The sequence below is a fragment of the Procambarus clarkii genome, chromosome 44 (assembly GCF_040958095.1).
Source record: "Procambarus clarkii isolate CNS0578487 chromosome 44, FALCON_Pclarkii_2.0, whole genome shotgun sequence".
Lineage (NCBI taxonomy): Eukaryota > Metazoa > Arthropoda > Malacostraca > Decapoda > Cambaridae > Procambarus > Procambarus clarkii.
This window is the reverse complement of record NC_091193.1, coordinates 19,573,928-19,591,396: the sequence shown is the minus strand read 5'-3', so window position 1 is coordinate 19,591,396 and position 17,469 is coordinate 19,573,928. Positions and strand designations below refer to the sequence as shown.

Below are 17,469 nucleotides of genomic sequence, written 5' to 3'. Positions count from 1 at the left end.
TACCTTTTTATTGATGCTAGATGAAAGGATTAATTAACGTGCCGAGCACGTTAATTAATCCTGTTCTGCACCTGTTCTGCCCGGATTTTGAACATGAATCGCTCATTTGAAGTGGGCTGACCTTGCATATATCGAATACACACATCAGCTCAAATTCTTAAAATTTAAGAGAACAAGTCTGATCAATAGCAATGTAACAAAATCAAATGTATTAAAAGATATTAAACAGTAAAGCAAGTGACATTTTAAAAACACTTTATCTCTTGAAAAGAGCCATGCCAAATATAATGTGTAATAATCTACAACTGCCAACCTATTGCATGCTTGCTCGGCAGGAGATTGTGAGGACGAGAACACTTAATCAGTCCGACCTCGACCAGCGCTCGTGTGGCGGTGCGGCCAGACACATCTAGGGACCACTCTGTTAACTTGCAAGTTGAAGACGTCACTTTCTTCAAGTGATACAACTGTCGCACGTCTTGGGTCTAGTTTGACTAATTCAGCACAAATTTAGGTATGTAGTAGTTACTTATGTTCGCACAGTACACATAGGCACCCTGCGGCCACAACTTGTGAATCGTAAACAGAAAATATAGAAAATTCATAGGTTTGCAAATAAACTGGTACCAGAATTGAGAGGCCTAGGCTATGAGGACAATTTGAGAGAGCTCAGCCCCACAACTAGAGAGAGAAGAAACAGGGGATGTGATAACTACATATAACGGTTTGCATTTTTGGTCGGTTTAACGTCGTCCTTCGACGCCACTCGATATAGTTCAGAATGAACAAAAACTGTTAACCATCACGACGTTGAGATTTTGTTTAGATTCCGTTTGAACTTTGGTCATCTTCAACGTAAATTTCAACCATGTTTTTGTTTTGTACGCATGCGCACACTGGCTACCCAGAGCCCCTGCTCTGCCAGAAACTATTCCCCCAGGTCCCCACCCAAGCAAGCTCCCCTTACCCCAGTAAGCACCCCCTCACCCCAGCAAGCAATTCCCAATCCCAGCCAGCACCCCCTCCCCTATCTCACCGTCTCCGCCTCCCCCAAACCATCCACTCCCACCCCTATCCCCATTCGCTTTCAACCCGTATTATTCCTGAACCACAACCCTACTTCGTCTGCTTCCCCCACCCACTCCTCGACCTCTACCCACTCCCAGTCATATGCCAACCAGGACCATCAAAGCCGCCACTAGCCAGCAATACCAAGGCAGCAATTGAATTCATAAACAACTTTGAAAAGTAATGAAAAATAAGTACAAATAAACAAAAGTTCCAGATAAAACACATTGCAAAAAAGAAACCCAGACCCCATTATCCTTGACAAGAGACGCCCCGCTCCCACAGCTGGTGGCCCAAGATGAGACGCCCCACTCCCACAGCTGGTGGCCCAAGATGAGACGCCCCACTCCCACAGCTGGTGGCCCAAGATGAGACGCCCCACTCCCACAGCTGGTGGCCCAAGATGAGACGCTCCACTCCCACAGCTGGTGGCCCAAGATGAGACGCCCCACTCCCACACCTGGTGGCCCAAGATGAGACGCCCCACTCCCACAGCTGGTGGCCCAAGATGAGACGCCCCGCTCCCACACCTGATGGCCCAAGATGAGACGCCCCACTCCCACAGCTGATGGCTCAAGAGCCTTCATCTACTAGATGAAAACCCAGCTACAATACATAATTCCTAAATGAAATACTGGCCAGAAAATCCCTCCCCCATCTTTACAATAAAATGAATAAATAAATAAATAATCGTGCCAGCAAGGCGGACAGCACCCATGTTATCATAAGTCACACTATACTTCCCATTTCCAAACTATTCCCTTCACCTATGCCTCTCCGTCGTCTTTACGTTCCTCCCCCAAACACAACAAAAACCCGGCTCCCCTATAAGGCTCTAGTTCGGCTTAGGTTTGCGAGACAGGATTAATGGAAAATACCTTTCGTATGTTTCATTATTCCATTTCTCATTATATTTCCCATTAATTTGTGATTAGCATGTGTGTTTTTAAGGGATGAGGAATAAATTATTATCTTCTCTTTCTATCTCTCCCTTTTTTTGTGATATAAGAATAGAATATCTCCTCCACGCAGGTCATCACAGAAGTCACAGCGATGGCCAACACGGATTCGTCAACTCCTAGTGAGGAGGGGCAGTGGAGGATCCCTGACTTGTTAGCTCTGAAGAAAGCCGGAGGGCAGTTCACCGACGACCAGGTCTCCTTCTTGGTGAGAGCCATCAGCGACAGGACCATGGACGACTACCAGCTCGGTGGGTGCTTTTCTAGGGCTCACTCTCCTTCACCACAACTTATAGAAATTTTCATAAATGTTCTTTTGAGGGCGAGTTTGTCTTCAGGTGTACGGTAAGTATCCATCTTACAAGGATTGAAGAAGGGTTGAAAATGCCTTTCCTAAAGCTGTGGTAAGTAGGCGCTGAATAAACTAAATAAGATTTCTAAATTTGGGAAAAATAAAAAAGGTAAATAAAATTGAAGATGAGACACAAATATTTTATTTCGGTGAGGAAATACGAGTGAAATTAGATACATGATATTAAGTAAATATTACTAAGTAAACGATCACTGGAAAAGCCGTGCTGGAGAATGAAGGTGTAATTAGTAAGTATTAATAATAATCGCCGAGGCTGCCATGGACGAGTCTGCGCGAAGGGTTCCGGCATAAACACAGCAACATGAGCAAGCTGCAGGAGGCCTCTAGGCCCATGCGAGGCAGCTCTTATTGATATCAAAATTTATCCAGGAAAATCAACTCTGGCAGTTTATTTTACTCCATGATGGTGTCGGACTACATATTTCGCGCTAGCCAGTTTTTGTCGTCGAAAGTGTACACCTGGAGTGTGTACGTGCAGGATACAGTGTACACCTGGAGTGTGCATGTGCAGGATACAGTGTACACCCGGAGTGTGTAGGTGCGTGTAGCACATGTCTTATACTGTTCTCAGGATTGCAGTTTCGCTCGCCATTCCTGATGAAAAACAACTTATTGATTAAATTCTACAACTATCATAGAGTACTCGTGAAACTTTTGCGGCGTCTTATCAAGTGGGCGATGATAACATGAAGCCGGAAATGACAGAGACCCGCAGGCGACCTTGAGATACATTATCAGAATTGACGGCTACAATGGGCAATTCTAGTGTGTTGCTGCTGTGAATAACTTAACTGGGTTGTTACAGTTGGTAGCTGTAGTGAATAACTTCCCTAGGTGGTTACAGTGGGTGGCTATAGTGGGCAGCTATGCAGTGAGCGGCACCAAGGAGCGGATACAGTAGATGGCCGCAATTAGCACTGGGGTTAACTCACATGGGTGCTGGTGTTGCGGTCAGGCATATCTAGTGTTGGGAGTTGGTATTATCTACACAATAGATAATACCATATCGATCTATATCGCTGTATTTTTTTTTTTTTGCAGGGATATTGCAGCGCGGGCCCTAAGCCTCTGGCTGGCCCACTAAGTGTTACTTCTTTCTGTTTTACTTAGGCGAACTATGTGTATTTGTGACTCGTATGGTTGGTTCAGTTAGATTATGCCCCATGTGCTTAACAACTTCTGCTCTGTTGAATTTTAGTTGAAATCTTATTGGGCTTGTAACTGTACCGTGTTAGATATACAGCGATATAGATAATTAATAATTTTTATTTAAAAGTATTCAGAAACATGATAGTGGTTGACTCTCATAGAATAAGTCATTGTGTCAGGAAACTGGCAACCAGTGTATATGTACATGATAGGCTTAAATCGAAGTCCCCCCCCCCAACCCAAAGTCCAACTACTGACCCTTCCCAGGATACAACCCCACGAGAAGCTGCCTAACTCCTGGGTACCTATTTACTGCTAAGTGAACAGAACCATTAGGTGATAGGAAAAGCGCCCAACCATATCCGTCCCGCCTGGAATTTCCGATTGTGAGTCGAGAACGAATTCGCCTGTGCTAGTACCACATTTAATAAAGCAACTAATAACACGAGGAGACACGCTTGCAATAGTAGATGACTTGTAAAGTCTGCTCTCTTCTTAGCGTTTGTTTACACAACCTTGTCTTGGTCGAGACGTTGGTCAAGTGGGGAACACACGAGGCACTGAGATAAGACATGTTGGGATGACTGATAGAAAAATAAGGCGTTGATGCAATGCTATTATTTTTCTGGAAATGACAGATATTGTAGGCTATTGGGGACAGAGACACACACACACACTTACTTAATTACTTAGGTAATTACACTTAGGTAATTACACACACACACACGAGTGTTCTTACATTCTTTTACAGCCAGTAGCACGCATAGCGTTAACTCCACTTGGCGTATCCCGGGTACGTCGGTCCAACCAATAACAGTTCAAAGACAGCACTGTCTCTACCGATGACGACCACTTGCTCTCCCTGGAACAAGTCAGGAGTTCTGGACTGCCCGGGATGAACTGCTTTCTGGAGCCCATGAGACCCTCCTCATCACTTCTGCAGACATACTAGTCATTAGCAAGGCAGTAAGTACACAAGGATAACGACAACCTTTCACCGGGGAACAGAAAATATGATCGGTTGCACGCAATAATTGGTGTTGATATCGTCATCTCCCTCACAAGTGGACATTGTCATCGACCCACCTCCTAAATGAGTTATAATCAGGAGCATTCCACAGATGGTGCTGACCTTGCCACACCTCCGCCAACAAATAGCATTGTCCCTATCATGCATTCTGAGTTGAGTTCCAGTTTTTGTTATCCATTTGGAACAATGCTGATCTTCAATAAAGAAATTCTGGAGGGCTTCTGTGCAAGGGTTAGGATGAGTTAGCCTAAGCATACAAGAATTGTGATTGGAGTGCATTTTCACAGTTGGTGTTGATATCGTCACAGGAAGACATACACCAGTTTTACTCACTCGACAGAGAAATACAAGGAGGAGCAGTTTAACATCAGTGTAGTATCAGAAATGTGAATGACTTTGTGGTTGTGACGAGAAAGATACTTTATTTTGGCTTCCGTGCTTAGTGTTTGGTGGGGCCCCATCATGGGAGTGTTGTTGTTTTAAATTTAGCTACTCAGAACGAAATGTCCATGTAGCACGGGCTATGGTGAGCCCGTAATTGAATTCGGTTATTCGGGATAACCTTGTTACTAATGGGAGTGGTGACAATGACGACCCTTATGTGCATACACTATGTATAAGGTGTGTTTATTAATATCTTTCGTCTAATTATTTATTTCTTTAATTATTTATTATTATTATTATACTGTTGTTTGAAGCTTGCAGAGACGCAGTCCCTCCATTATATTTTTTCACAACCCCCCGTCCCCTGGGCTACAGGGAGTATACTGCATGAGTCTACTGTGATAGGGTGTTGTGAAAGGCAATAGGAAATATGCACTAAGCGCAAAATACTATTACCGGGAGTGATTCAGTTTTGGGTAAATTTTTAATTGCAATTGAGATAACCCTAATACTCAATAATATCCTTCTAAATTTGATGGCACATCGCCACATAGTCTCCAGCTTGGTACATTTTTTATAAATACTTTGCTTACTTTGATGGCACATTCTTACAAGTTCTAAGATGAGTGGGCATTGAGGAATTTAGGGCATTCAATACTACAGGCATATAGTCATTGAATTCGAGGAACTATGGATTCATTTATCGTGTTAACAGAGATCTCTGATGTAATTACTTATGTCATGTTGTGCGACTGTGGACAGGAGCCTTCTTGATGTGCACTACGCTGCAGGGTATGACGGACGAGGAGATAGTCGCCCTCACCCGCTACACCAGAGACTCGGGTGAGACTTATTTTATATTGTAGTCTCTAGCAGCAGCAGCCCATCCTTGGACCAAGTCCATTCTATCCAGCGGTCAACCCCAAAGACACATCCATCAATTTTAACATTCTGTTCATTCAAAACAGAACTTTTCTCAAATATAAATTAATATTATTATATATATTAGCATATTGTGCATATTTAGGCACTGGTTAGGTGTTTAGTTTTTGTTGGTGATTATTTGTATTTGTAGTACGTGGGTGAAGCATTTACAGCATTGTAGTTCGAACAAAAGTCGTCAGCGAAGCACTTGTTCCTGAAGTGTTCGGACGTCATCAGTTGTAAGTCATGTGTAAACCGGTTTTCATTCATAAACGAGGTTTGGCGGATGCATGGAATGGACTTTGGGTCTTTGTTTGGAGGATGGACTGCGTCCTTGCATACAAAGAGCCAAGCTCGTTAATCTAGTCGCCAAACTCCCTGTTTATGAATGAAAAGCGGTTTACACACGACTCAACTGATGACGTCTGAACACTTCCGGAACAAGTGCTTCGCTCACGTCCTCTATTCGAACCACAATTCTATAAATGCTTCACCCACATACTTCAAATACAAATAATTACCAACAGAACCTAAACACCTAACCTAACATACGCCTAACTAATTATAGAATTTTTATGTATAAGAATATTAATTTAAATACGAGAACAAACCCATTGTTAATACACAGTATATTAAAATTGATGAATGCGTCTGGGGAGGACGGCCGCTGCTTTAAACAGCCTAGTGTGAGGACGGGTTGCCAGCAACCCGTCCTCAAATATAAATGTCACCCATACTTATTTTATGAGCAGTAGTTTATTGTGCACCCCATACTTATTATATCAGCAGTAGTTTATTGTGCATCCCATACTTATTCTGTGAGAAGTTGTTTATTGTGCACCCCATACTTATTCTGTAAGCAGGAGTTTATTGTGCACCCTATACTCGTCTGAGCGGTATGTGTGTGTGGTTGAGTTACAATAATTTTGTGTTCGTGCATTCTTTTCTACCCCTCATATTACTACCATTTAATGAGTAACTAATATTAATTAAATTGATGTCATAACGAATATTTTTATCCTTGACAAGTTCCGACATAAATATAATCCCAATAATTAAGTGCAACTTACGCACACTACTAGTTTTTGCCACAAGTTAACTTGACCTTTTGCCATGCTACAGGGTGTGTGTTGTCGTGGCCGGCGGACTGGGTGGTGGTGGACAAGCACAGCACAGGCGGAGTGGGGGACAAGGTGTCGTTGGCCCTGGCCCCAGCCCTGGCCACCTTGGGCCTCAAGGTGCCCATGATCAGCGGCAGGGGACTTGCTCACACAGGCGGCACTCTTGACAAGCTCGAGAGCATTCCAGGTTGTTATCTCCTTTAGTCAATTGTATTAACCCTCTTCACATAATTGGCCTTCCATAAACAGCTCTCGTAGCCGCTCGTTATATTAACTAAAGTTTTTAAATAATTGGTGTATCGAACTTGAATGGTATTATGTGTTGCCCGAGTTACTGACTAATTTCAGTCCCATGTAGGGACTCCATTCAGTAAATAGTGAGAGGAAATGACAGAGAAAACTACTTATTTGTTATGTTAGGTCATGTCACCTGTGGAGTAAGGACAGCCATCAGGTTGCGGTCTTCCCGTTATATAATCACTCACAACGGGTTTAATACGTTTGCAGTATGTCATTTTAGCAATTCAGACATTTGTCCCATAGCTTGGATGATAGGTTTATGCTGCCATAAATAGGACACAAACCCATCTGTATTGACAATAAAAGCAGACGACCTCGGTTAGGATATTTTGTTTTTAGGATATATTTTTTGGTGGGGCGGGGTCCCTCATTGGTTGATCTCGTTCCACGTACTCTTGGTGGCGTGGCGCCTTCTTTTGATAATTATTTATTTACTTGCTCTCTTATTTTCTCTTTGTGAACCTATTCCGTACCAGGGTTCCGAGTGAGCCTGAGCGAGAAGGAGATGCTGGAGGCGCTGACGGAGGCCGGGTGCTGCATCGTGGGCCAGACGGTGGATATCGTGCCAGCCGACTGCCGCATGTACGCTGCCAGGGACGTCACCTCCACCGTCCTCTCCACGCCCCTCATCGTCGGTACTTCTCTCATGTTTCTTTACCGCTGATGCATGTGCGGTACCTAGTTAGTGCGCATACAATACCTTCACTAGTAAGGTGCAACGGTACTGGTCAAGTATTTATAGTAGATAATATGAATTATATAACTTAAGTATGATTATCAGTTTTACTCCTCGTGTGTGTACTCACCTATATGTGCTTGCAGGGCGAGCTTTAACTCCTAAGCCCCGCTTTCAGTAACCGATCGCGTGTTACAGTGGGATACAAGGGATGCAGAATGAGGTATAACTATGTTCAAGTCTAAAGTGTACTTGCTGGTTGGTCAGTAAGCAATTATGGTGGCCTTAGTAACTCTAGAAGTTGATAGGCTTTAATCCCAACACCAAACCAAATATCTAATGCCATTTTCAACTCTATCTTGTCCTTGCTGGCCTCATTTAGATCACGCAGTTCAGTTTGAACATCGTACATAACATAGAATGAACATAAGTTTACTTGCATGTATACAGAAAAGGATGACAAAATTCATCTCGAGAATCAGAAATCCCCCACATGAATTAAGACATTAAAAAAGCTTAATTTACATTCTCAAGAAAGTTGAAGAATAAAAATGGTACGCGATTGAAGTATATGAATGCATGAAAAGGTATAATAAAGGAATATTAATTGTGTACTGTATATCAACACAAAATAAAAGACCAAACATTGAATGCAAATTGGATGTTTAGATTCAGAAGAGACCTGGTAAATTCTGGTTTGGGAGCAGTTGTAGATTTAACACTACCGGGTATTCATGCCCGTGCCACCTCCTGGTTGGCTTAATCTTAATCACTCACTCACTACAAGGTAACAACAAACGTGTGAGTGACGGGTGGTTTCTCGGCGAAGGTTAGACATAAAGGAACGAGTTTGGCTCATGTGGAATTAGGAGTAGCCTCACATGGACCAATGGGACTTTTGCAGTTTCATCAACTGTTATTAATCTTGACAGTCCTATCAATTCCTCTGATATTGCTGCTACAATGCACACACTGTCCCTCGGGGATGTATACTTGAATACTTTCTATTCCTTATATACATTATGATTAGCCTAATGCGCCTCTATTGCATAAATCTGTTACATATGCTGATGATATTATCATGTCTTGCCTTCTCTGACATTCATACACCTGGATGACACAGTAAACAATGGACTTAAGAAACAAGTCCACATACGGTCCCAGGTTAGACTCCCGCACAGGACGGAGACGTTTAGGAATGTTTTCATATATTTGATGGCTCTGTCCATCTAGCAGTAAATAGGTACTCCGGAGTTAGGCAACTGTTATAGGTTGCCTGAAACGTTAAGAGTAAATACCGGTTTATAACAAAAACAAAATTATACCGCAATCATGTAGCATTATCATATGTAGGCTACTCCTTAAAATTACAGATGTTTTAATAATGATAATAATTTTAATAATACTACTACTAATAATAATAATAACAATAATTGTAATAATAATACCAATATAATAATAATATTTGTAATAATAATAATAATTTATTCAGGTAAAAGTAGATACATATAAACTGAGTTACAAAGAGAATCTTGGATTTTCTAGATATAGCTAGTATACAGGCGATGAGTCACAATAACGTGGCTAAAGTATGTTGACCAGACCACACACTAGAAGATGAAGGGACGACGACGTTTCGGTCCGTCCCGTCTCAAGTCGAAGTCGAGAATGGTCCAGGACGGACCGAAACGTCGTCGTCCCTTCACCTTCTAGTGTGTGGTCTGGTCAACATAGCTAGTATATACTATGCCTAAAGCCACTAATAGTTTTAGTTGTATGTGGTATAAAGATTACTTAAGAAGAGAGATTTAACATTTCCTGTTTCACAGAAAACAAATTCAGAATTTCCTTGTCCAAGAAATTGGATTTTACACGCCTGGTGCTGCACCAGGAAATTAGTTAATGTGTTGAAAGCTTCTGATGTCATATTGTGATGCCTCAGCATCCATTGTGGGCAAGAAGGCAGCAGAGTCTATAAATGCCTTGGTGATGGACGTGAAGTACGGACGAGGAGCCTTCATGAAGACGATGGAGGAGGCAAAGCAGCTGGGAGAGAACCTGGTGAAGGTGGCCAAGTGTCTGGGCATCAAGAGCACCGCGCTCATCACCGCCATGGACGTCCCTGTCGGCAACACCATAGGCAACGCTCTCGAGGTGCGAGAAGCCATTGATTGTATGCGGGGACAAGGCCCCCCAGACCTCCACCAGCTGGTCACGCATCTTGGTAAGGGTCTGGTGCCTTGTGTTATACTGTAGGATAATGTAACCACTTCAACAATAATACTGATTACAGTACCCTGTACGCCTGGGAGTGATCTCGGGCAGCAGGGGTTCGAATGTAGGTCAGAAAAGTTCTTAGTGATTAATTGCTCACGCGTTCATGCAGTCTTTGTGTCACATACTTATACATATACATATATATGCAGACGATAAGTCACAATGACGTGGCTGAAGAGGTGACACCCAAGCTACAAATTTTAAAATGAAGAACCGACGACGTTTCGGTCTGTCCTGGACCATTACACCTGGACCTGGGCAACAAAAGTCATCTCTCGTATCGGGAACGGTTGAGGGCCACAGGGCCCAACACTGCAGACCCGGCATGGCAGGGCGGAGCTTATCGAAACCTTTAAAATACTGAACAATTTGGAGGATGTCGATCCGGTCAATTTCTTCAAAAGTTCAAATATAACACGAATGAGGAGCAACGGGTTCAAGCTCAACAAGCCATAATGTAGGCAGAAAACAGGATAGGTTTTTCACTCATAAGGTTGTAAACCCGTGGAACCGCCTACCCGCTGAAGCCGTAAATGCCAAAACTCTGCTAGGTTTTAAAATACAGTTGGAAAAGCTCATCAGGGCAAATGGGGGGGGGGGGGACCGTGGACAAGCCACCGGCTTCCTGTCCTCATTGAGGCCACGGTATTAGTGGCCTCAATGAGGCCACGGTATTAATGAGTAAATTCAGATAAATTACACTATATTTGGTATCCGGCTGTGCTTGGGTGTCTCTCCCCCTCCGCCTCTCTCATTTCTGCCCCCTATCCCCTATTCTTAATTCTCTCCCTCTCCCACTTTCTTTCTCAATATCTCCCTCTCCCATTTTACCCTCTTTCCCCCTCCCCCCTCTTACTTCTCCCACGTTCTCCACCTCCCTCTCCCACCTTTTCCACCTCTCTCTCTTCTTTCCTTTCCCCCAACATCACCTCTCTTTTTCCCTTTATCTCCCGCCTCTTTTTTTTTTATCTTTCTCTGAAATTTTATCACTAGAAAACACCGAAAAAAAACTCGACTGAAAGAAACCCGATTTCAGACTTGAAGAAAATAGCAAGTCGGGAGGGGAGGTTTCCATAGATAGCGATATTTGTTAAAGTGTGGCACTGGGGTAAGTCCCCAGCTGACCTATGACACTCATATGCCCCACGTGCGTCATCTTGGAAAGTTTGCCGTTCTTCAGTGAGCGTGAATGTATTAGTGGACATTAGGATGCGATATACCATTAACTAATGTGTTATTTAAAATATTATTTGGATTTTATCGGTTAATAACTGTGGGACTTAGAAAGTGTGGCCACAAGTTTCATGAGCATATTTTATCAGGAGGAGAGCTGCTGGCGATGTGTGGGATTTCGTCATCAGAAGAGGAGGGTCGTGGAGCCATGACTCGAGTCCTAAGCGACGGGTCAGCGAGGGCTACGTTCTGTAGCATGCTTCAGAAACAGGTGTGTCTTCCTCCAGACGAGTGTCATAACCTAATATAAGAAGAAAGCTGTTGTTGTTTTAGATTCAGCTACTGGGAACGAAAAGTTACCAGTGGCACGGGCTATGGTGAGCCCGTAGTGGACTTACCTGGCACAGGAGCGGGGCTGTGTGGAAGAAAGCTATGAATGTGTTCCTGTTCTACCACTTACTCATGCCCATGCCACCTCTTATGTGGCTTAATCTTCATCACTTAATCTGTGTTCCTGTTCGCACCGCTCCTGTGCCAGGTAAGTCCACCACGGGCTCACCATAGCCCGTGCTACTTGGAGCTTGTTCCGAGTAGCTGAATCTATAACAACAACAATCTGTGTTCCTGTTATCAAACATGATTTAGTCAAGCGCACGTTACCCTTTCCGATATGTAATTTATCACCTCATTTTGTTACATACTAATATGTATGTACTTTATATTCTTTAGTAATGAATGAGATGAATACAAGCCTTCTGGGTGTGAAAATCATCCGATCATTTTTCATGTAATACAGTTAGTTAGAGTTTATACTGCTGTTTGTATTAGCTTCGTCCTCTTTAACAGGTTGACTTTAATACCCGTTTGTTGCTCCACTGAGCAGGAAACTAAGTTACCGGTACTGTAGTTGTCTGTAAATTAGTGAGTTAAATGATTAGTATTTTGCACAAATTTACCAGTACACAATTAATGCATTACTTAAGAACGTCTGTGGGGAGAGAGAGCTCTAAGCCTCCTAGCAAGCGGCAGTAGTCGTCTGCTTCTGTACTCAACTATGTTCAAAAAGGAAAACAAATAGAAAATGCTGTAAGCTTCCTATTACAGTGGGCTTGTACGATCCAGAGGATTGACCTCTGTACATCCTCGATTTTCACATAACCTCCGACTCTCCGAGGGCATTTTTTCCCGCATTGTCCATTGAGGTCATAGCCATGGGGATACAAATTCATCACATTCGTTTTGCACGATATGATTCAATTTTTAAATTTTTAAAGTCTAGTTTGTGTGTTTCCCCAGGGCGTGAGTCCTGAGGTGGCGAGGTCCCTGTGTGGCGACCAGGCCGACTACCACCACCTTCCCCGCGCTTCTCACATCACGCCTGTTAAAGCTTCCGCCTCGGGTATATATATACGCTTTATAATTCTCATTTTCAGATAAAGCAATTGTTTTATCTCCTATTAAATACAAGTAATAACAATAATTAAAACGGGGCCAATGTATTGTGTCCGTCCGTTTCAGTGTTACTATATCTGGTAGCTCAAAGATTTATTAGGTTTTTGTAGCTTTGGATTAGTCTTATGTGAACTGTATTTTATTGAAGAAACACATTTTCTGTTATCTTACATAGATTCATGTAATTTGTATATTATTTGCAATACTTAACAAATGCATTTCTAGAACGTACATACATGTAGTGTATATATATACACAAAATTGGTGATCTATATAGCTTAAAAGTTGGATTCAGTTTAGTGCATGATGACTGTTGGTATATGAAGACACCGGCAACATTTACACTTTAAGTGAAGTACAATTAGTCGTTACCTACCGACCCACAGGCAAAGCACCAGGTGAGGATGGAATTTCATATGAGCTCATCAAGTATATCCCATCTACTACGCATAAAATCCTCCTTAACCATCTTAACCTTTGTTGGTCACATGGAAATACTCCCTCACAGTGGAAGTCTAGCATCATTTTCCACTTCCTCAAACCAGGAAATGACCTGAACCATCCCTTCCTGAACCATACAGACCCATCTCATTACTATTATGTCGAAGTAAAGTTACGGAAAGACTTGTGCACTCCAATGTTTTTTGTTATTAACAAGCTTAGGTATACACAGCAATGTGTATCCTAACTGTATTCAATCTGTATGATCTACAGGCTGCTGCAATGCGACTTGTTGATATTTGAACAGACCCATAGGTCGATAGCCGAGGTGCACTTGATTCCTTAAAGAGTCGAAATCCAATATTCATGTCCATAGTTGTGGATTGTATGAAAAGGATAAATGAGATACAGTTGAAAGGTCATAAAGTGAAATGCATGTGGATCCCATCTCATGTTGGAATAGTGCTCAACGAGGTGGCAGATGACTTGGGCCAAACGTGCCACATCAAGAACCACAAGTTGACATTGAATGTGTTTTAACAATGAGACAAATAAGAACCGAAATTAGAAATATTCAGGCACAAACAGAAGTGGCGAAGAGATTTATAATGTATGAGGGAAGCCAAACCATGCAATACTACGTGTATGTGAGTCAAAACACCCGTTTCACTTATGGTAAAAAAGAGAAATGCTTGGAGTTACTCTGCATACATGCGGCTCAGGCTTGGGTACAAATATGACTGGGAATATGGAATATGTGTTAATGAGAATGAAACGAAGTGTAAACTATGTGGTATGTTAAAGACTTACACCCTCAGTTAGTTTAATTCATTTATTATGCACCCCATACCTTCTTGTGCGCGATAGTGGAAAGGGTTACAGAGGCACATAATGGGCTCAGGGACTGAACCCCACAATTCATTTAGCTAAGCAAGTTACAATCTTGATGAGCTAGTTAAAAAATTCAATATACGTCGTCACATCATCAATGGGTTCGAGATCGAGTCCATGTTCTTGCAGTTTCCGGGCCAGTGTGTTCTGTTGATTCTCTTGTATGGATCTCAAATATATTTTAGCCTTAAGCCCGCCTTTTATCACACACTTAAGGCTGTACCCTAAGTCTGTAAATTGCAATACTGATAGTTATTATTTGTCCTCGGCCCAAATAGTAAGTGCTTCTGTGTGTAGGATGAAACACAAGTGTTGGAATGTTGGAAATATGTGTTATAATGTGTGGGAATGTTGGAATATGTGTTATAATGTGTGGGAATATTGGAAATATGTGTTATAATGTGTGGGAATGTTGGAAATATGTGTTATAATGTGTGGGAATGTTGGAATATGTGTTATAATGTGTGGGAATATTGGAAATATGTGTTATAATGTGTGGGAATGTTGGAAATATGTGTTATAATGTGTGGGAATGTTGGAATATGTGTTATAATGTGATGCAGGCGTGGTAGTGGACCTGGACGCGCTGGCTCTGGCCAGGGTGAGCATGCAGCTGGGCACGGGACGCAACCGGGTGGGGGATCCTATCAACTACGCTTCTGGCATCGTCCTCCTCAAAGTCAGTTTTTTTTATGTTGTGAAAAGAAAATTTATTTTAATCAAATTATGGGTTTACAAAAATTATTTTTTGTGCTAATGTAAAATCTAATGCCTATTTAATAAGTTTAATATATATATAGCTTTTCTGGTGATATTTAGAAACAGATCAGGAGCATTGAAAGATACTTATGTTGCAGGTTGTGGGTGAGAGTGTGGTGGAGGGCGAGGCTTGGGCGGAGCTGCACCACGACAGCCCGCTTCCCACTTCAGTGCTCGCTAACACTCAGGCAGCCCTCACCCTCGACCCCAGTATCAAAGTCTTCACAAGATCATCCAGGATCACTGCCCGCATTACCTAATAGGATGTATATATATACTGTTCTATTGCTGGAACGCTGCCATATATCCAGGGAAGAAAATATTCACCCCTGCATCACCCAAGAACCATGCTAAAAAGATGTTTGTTACTTTTGATATATGATCCTGAAACCTAACCTCCCCCCCCCCCCCATAAATATGATCTAAGAATTGTATATAACAAATTTAAAATAGTTGATGCACGTTCCAAGTCGAGTGGGGAATATTAGATGAAAGTATAGCTAGTTTTTGATCTACACTGTGTAATCTTTCATATAGGTAGCAGCAAATTGTTGTGTATATACCTAAGCTTGTTAATAAGACAAAACAAGTGAATGTTAGGCATTAATAAAATCTAACGAAGACATGAGTTTTAAGTTATTATTGTTTATGAAATTTAATATAAAAACAGTAGACAAAGTAGCCTATATAATGCATTCAACTAAATTTCGGAGACTTGAGGCAAAGTGAAATTCACACCAGTTCCTCCATCTATCATCATTCTATTATGCAGGATGTACCGCACGTCTATGAGTCATCCAATAAGGTTAGCAGATTTCTAGATGTTACCACTGCTAGGCTTAGGCTCGGCTACAAGTATCTCTGGGAATTTGTAACATCTGCTAATGTAGATTTGACTAAATGTAAACTCTGTCAGCAGAAATCTTCGCATACTTTGCGTCATTATATAATGGAATGTGAAAAAATCGCGGAATTTAGAGATAACACCATCAATAGTGTCCAAGAAATGTGTAAGTACTTCAATCATAATGATGTGCTGCCCGAAATCTTAGCGAAGTAACCAAAATTTGCTTACTGTAAGTAATGCATGCACATGACTGTAAAGCTGCCGCCCAGTTGGGTGGGTGTGCAGCAAGACTAGTAATAGTAACTGTGCGACTCATCATAGATGTAAAGTGCCTTGTATAGTGACAGTTGTGAGCCTCTTGTTGAATCACTTGTGGCATAAAAGATTAATGATGTGTGTATTTGTGTGGGTGATTAAATATGTATGTGTATGTATATATACGTATGTATATGTACATGTATACATGAGTATGTGTACCTGTATATATAACATTAATAATTGTGTAACTAGCATCAAAAGATTGTTATTTGCTTAGCTAAACGAACTAGAGGGTTCAGTTCCTGAACCGATTATGTGCCTCTGTAATCCTTTACACCACCGCCCACGGGATGGGTATGGGGTGCATAATAAAGAAAGAAATTGAATTAATGCGTTTAGGAATATTCTTAATTCAAACTTTTCACTATATATAATTTAAAAAATAATGTACATGTAAATACAATTATAGTTAACTATTATGTAACTCACCATATTGCAGTACAATATAGTTTATTATAGAGACAAATGTGTTTGTATTGGTATTTGCAGCAGTTGCAAGTGTATGGTTGTTCAGGATAAGATAAATTATGTTAGCAATATAAATTTAAACTACTCAAAAGTTAAACAAAAAGCGTCTATAGTTAATAAAAGCACTAACGACAATTGTAAATAAAGTATAACGATTTAAAATAAGATGGTTATACGAATTTCTGATAAAATTAAATGAGACAATATAACAAATAATAATATATAGTAATATACCTAGAATGGTATTAAAGAAGATTATTTAACATTTGTTTTATTTAAAATGCTTCATAAAGTTCCTTTACATTTATTTGAAATATATTGAGTGAAGTACAGAAAATGTTTATTCATTTGGTACATGTGTATAACATTCCGTACTCATGCCCCAGTACTCAATACACTAGTTCATTTATTCTTACCTGAGGGGCTGATGCCATGTTTCTTAACATGTCTTAAAAACGCCTTGCATGACTTTAATAAACACCGTGCTAATAACACAGCCAAAGTACCTAAAATAGAAACGATGATGTAAAAGTCTCTTAGAGCTTAGACCATTATGGATCTTAATTTGCACAGATCATTAATGACTGTCATCAGCCGCAAGTAGGTACATTTTACCTCTGCAGCCGACCCATTGGTGAGAGCAGTGCCAAGTATCGGATAAATTATTCAGGGAAGAGAATGGTGGAATATCTTTGAGGATAAACTGTAACGGTTCGGCAACACGAGTTTAGATGCAGAAAATTGACACATTTGATCGAGTGATATTTACCTGAGGGGCCACCAACATTCTAGTGACCTCGACAATATAACCGGTTTACCAAGATACAAGAGGAGTGTGTAGGCTGTCAAAAATAATTAT

General features: G+C 41.3%; 1 protein-coding gene across 2 annotated transcripts; it reads left to right on the top strand.

Moving 5' to 3' along the window:
- Positions 1-320: 320 nt before the first annotated feature.
- LOC123745312 (thymidine phosphorylase) lies at positions 321-16,468 on the top strand. 2 transcript variants are annotated; one of them, XM_045725730.2, is made up of 10 exons: positions 321-514; positions 2,101-2,278; positions 5,726-5,806; positions 7,010-7,195; positions 7,785-7,943; positions 9,927-10,208; positions 11,584-11,705; positions 12,731-12,833; positions 14,782-14,897; positions 15,076-16,468. In XM_045725730.2, the coding sequence occupies exons 2-10, from the start codon at positions 2,122-2,124 to the stop codon at positions 15,235-15,237; spliced, it is 1,368 nt and encodes a 455-aa protein (XP_045581686.1). In that variant the 5' UTR covers positions 321-514; positions 2,101-2,121; the 3' UTR covers positions 15,238-16,468. The 2 variants fall into 2 exon arrangements, with proteins under 2 accessions (XP_045581686.1, XP_045581688.1); XM_045725732.2 differs by lacking the exon at positions 14,782-14,897 and having other exon boundaries at positions 15,076-15,219.
- Positions 16,469-17,469: the final 1,001 nt, after the last annotated feature.

Bases quoted from the DNA above. Each gene is read 5' to 3' on its own strand.
- LOC123745312 (XM_045725730.2), top strand. From the start codon at position 2,122: ATGGCCAACACGGATTCGTCAACTCCTAGTGAGGAGGGGCAGTGGAGG. The intron at 12,834-14,781 runs GTATATATATAC...AATGTGATGCAG, and splicing joins TGTTAAAGCTTCCGCCTCGG to GCGTGGTAGTGGACCTGGAC. The intron at 14,898-15,075 runs GTCAGTTTTTTT...CTTATGTTGCAG, and splicing joins CTGGCATCGTCCTCCTCAAA to GTTGTGGGTGAGAGTGTGGT.